The following is a 1,656-nucleotide window of genomic DNA, read 5'->3' as shown; positions in this document are numbered from 1 at the left end:
GCCCACCTTCCTCTCGTTGGAAAATGTTTCTGTGAGTTATTCTCAAATAGGAAACCATTAGACACTTATTTTGTAACGATTCCTAGCGTTTAGGAAACAGCTTCCTCGTTTATGATTCCCCCAGTGACTATGGAAAACGATGTAAACACCAACAAGGAAAGTCCTGCCCATTGGCCTAACCTTCGGGGGTCCAGCGCATAAAAGCCCCAGAACCGGAGGAGGCACCAGAATCTGACAACCTCACCTCCGGACAGGACCTGCCCACCCTCCACCCCTGACACCATGACCCACTCGTGCTGCTCCTCTTGCTGCCAGCCTACGTGCTGCAGGACCACCTGCTGCCGGACCACCTGCTGCCAGCCCAGCTGCTGTGGGTGTAGCGGCTGTGGACACAACAGCGGTGGGTCTAGCGGCTGTGGTTCAGGCTGCTGCCATCCTTGCTGCTGCCGAGCTTGCTGTCACACCACCTGCTGCCGGACCACCTGCTGCCAGCCCAGCTGCTGTGGGTGTAGCGGCTGTGGACACAACGGCGGTGGGTCTAGCGGCTGTGGTTCAGGCTGCTGCCAGCCTTGCTGCTGCCCAGCTTGCTGTCACACCACCTGCTGCCGGACCACCTGCTGCCAGCCCAGCTGCTGTGGGTCCAGCGGCTGTGGACACAACGGCGGTGGGTCTAGCGGCTGTGGGTCGAGCTGCTGCCAGCCTTGCTGCTGCCCAACTTGCTGTCACACCACCTGCTGCCGGACCACCTGCTGCCAGCCCAGCTGTTGTGGGTCCAGCGGCTGTGGGTCCAGCGGCTGTGGACAAAACTGCTGTGGGTCCCGCTGCTGCCAGCCAGGTTGCTGAACCCCCGTGTACTGCACGAGAACCTGCTACCACCCCACCTGCTGCTGCCTGCCTGGGTGCCTAGCCCAGGGCTCTGGATCCTGCTGCCAGCCTTCCTGCTGCTGATTGCCTCGCCAAGAACCACCATCGGACTTGCCACTTGGGAATCGGTCACTGCCACGCGTTGCGGAAAGCCAGCCCGCAACCCCCAACATCTCGGTTATTCGTCCGCCTGTCTACCATCTTGTGAATCAGCCTGATGAAGTGTGGACCGCTTCTCCCTGATTCGCTTCTTCTTTCCTTCCTCTGGCTCATGTGCCAGCTTCCCCCAACCTGATACAGAGTTAGGATCTCTGTTTGCTCTCCGTAGTCAAGAACTTTATCCTGTCCCTCTAAACACGTCAGCGAAACACCTCCTCAGGAATGACCTATAACTCGTGGAAACTGCTGAAAGCCCACACGGGTATGTTTTCTTTCTCGGTGTACTCATGAAGCTTGTACGCCTCTTGCTGCCTGTCATGTTCCCTTTCAATGTCTCCCTAGACGCGGGGAGTCTCGCCTGTATCTCTTAATAAACCCTAATCATTTGGAATCCCGTATTGTCTTTGTGGTTTTATGCACGTACGTTTTACATCACATGCAGTGTCCGTGTGGAGCCATACACAGTCCTCCACAAGTCATTATGCGCATTTTCAGCTGAGGAGATTTCACAGTGGAATGTCCCACAGCTGACATGGACACACTCGGATCCAAGACTGTGGTTCGGGCGCTTGCTGAAGCGCACTTACGTTCAGATCTCCAGACGTGGTAGCAAACACCCTTAGTCTCAGCACC

At 56.8% G+C, this 1,656-nt stretch overlaps 1 protein-coding gene across 1 annotated transcript; it reads left to right on the top strand.

Annotated features, from left to right (window-relative positions):
* The first annotated feature begins 250 nt into the window (after positions 1-250).
* LOC131498481 (keratin-associated protein 9-1-like) lies at positions 251-1,015 on the top strand. The gene has a single exon (XM_058705790.1). It carries the CDS (start codon positions 283-285, stop codon positions 841-843), a length of 561 nt encoding a protein of 186 aa, XP_058561773.1. The 5' UTR covers positions 251-282; the 3' UTR covers positions 844-1,015.
* The last annotated feature ends 641 nt before the right edge of the window (positions 1,016-1,656 follow it).

Source organism: Neofelis nebulosa, chromosome 16 (genome assembly GCF_028018385.1).
Source record: "Neofelis nebulosa isolate mNeoNeb1 chromosome 16, mNeoNeb1.pri, whole genome shotgun sequence".
Lineage (NCBI taxonomy): Eukaryota > Metazoa > Chordata > Mammalia > Carnivora > Felidae > Neofelis > Neofelis nebulosa.
The sequence above is the reverse complement of the archived record's forward strand: the minus strand, read 5'-3'. Positions and strand labels throughout refer to the sequence as shown.

Coding starts and splice junctions, on each gene's coding strand:
- LOC131498481 (XM_058705790.1), top strand. CDS start 283: ATGACCCACTCGTGCTGCTCCTCTTGCTGCCAGCCTACGTGCTGCAGG.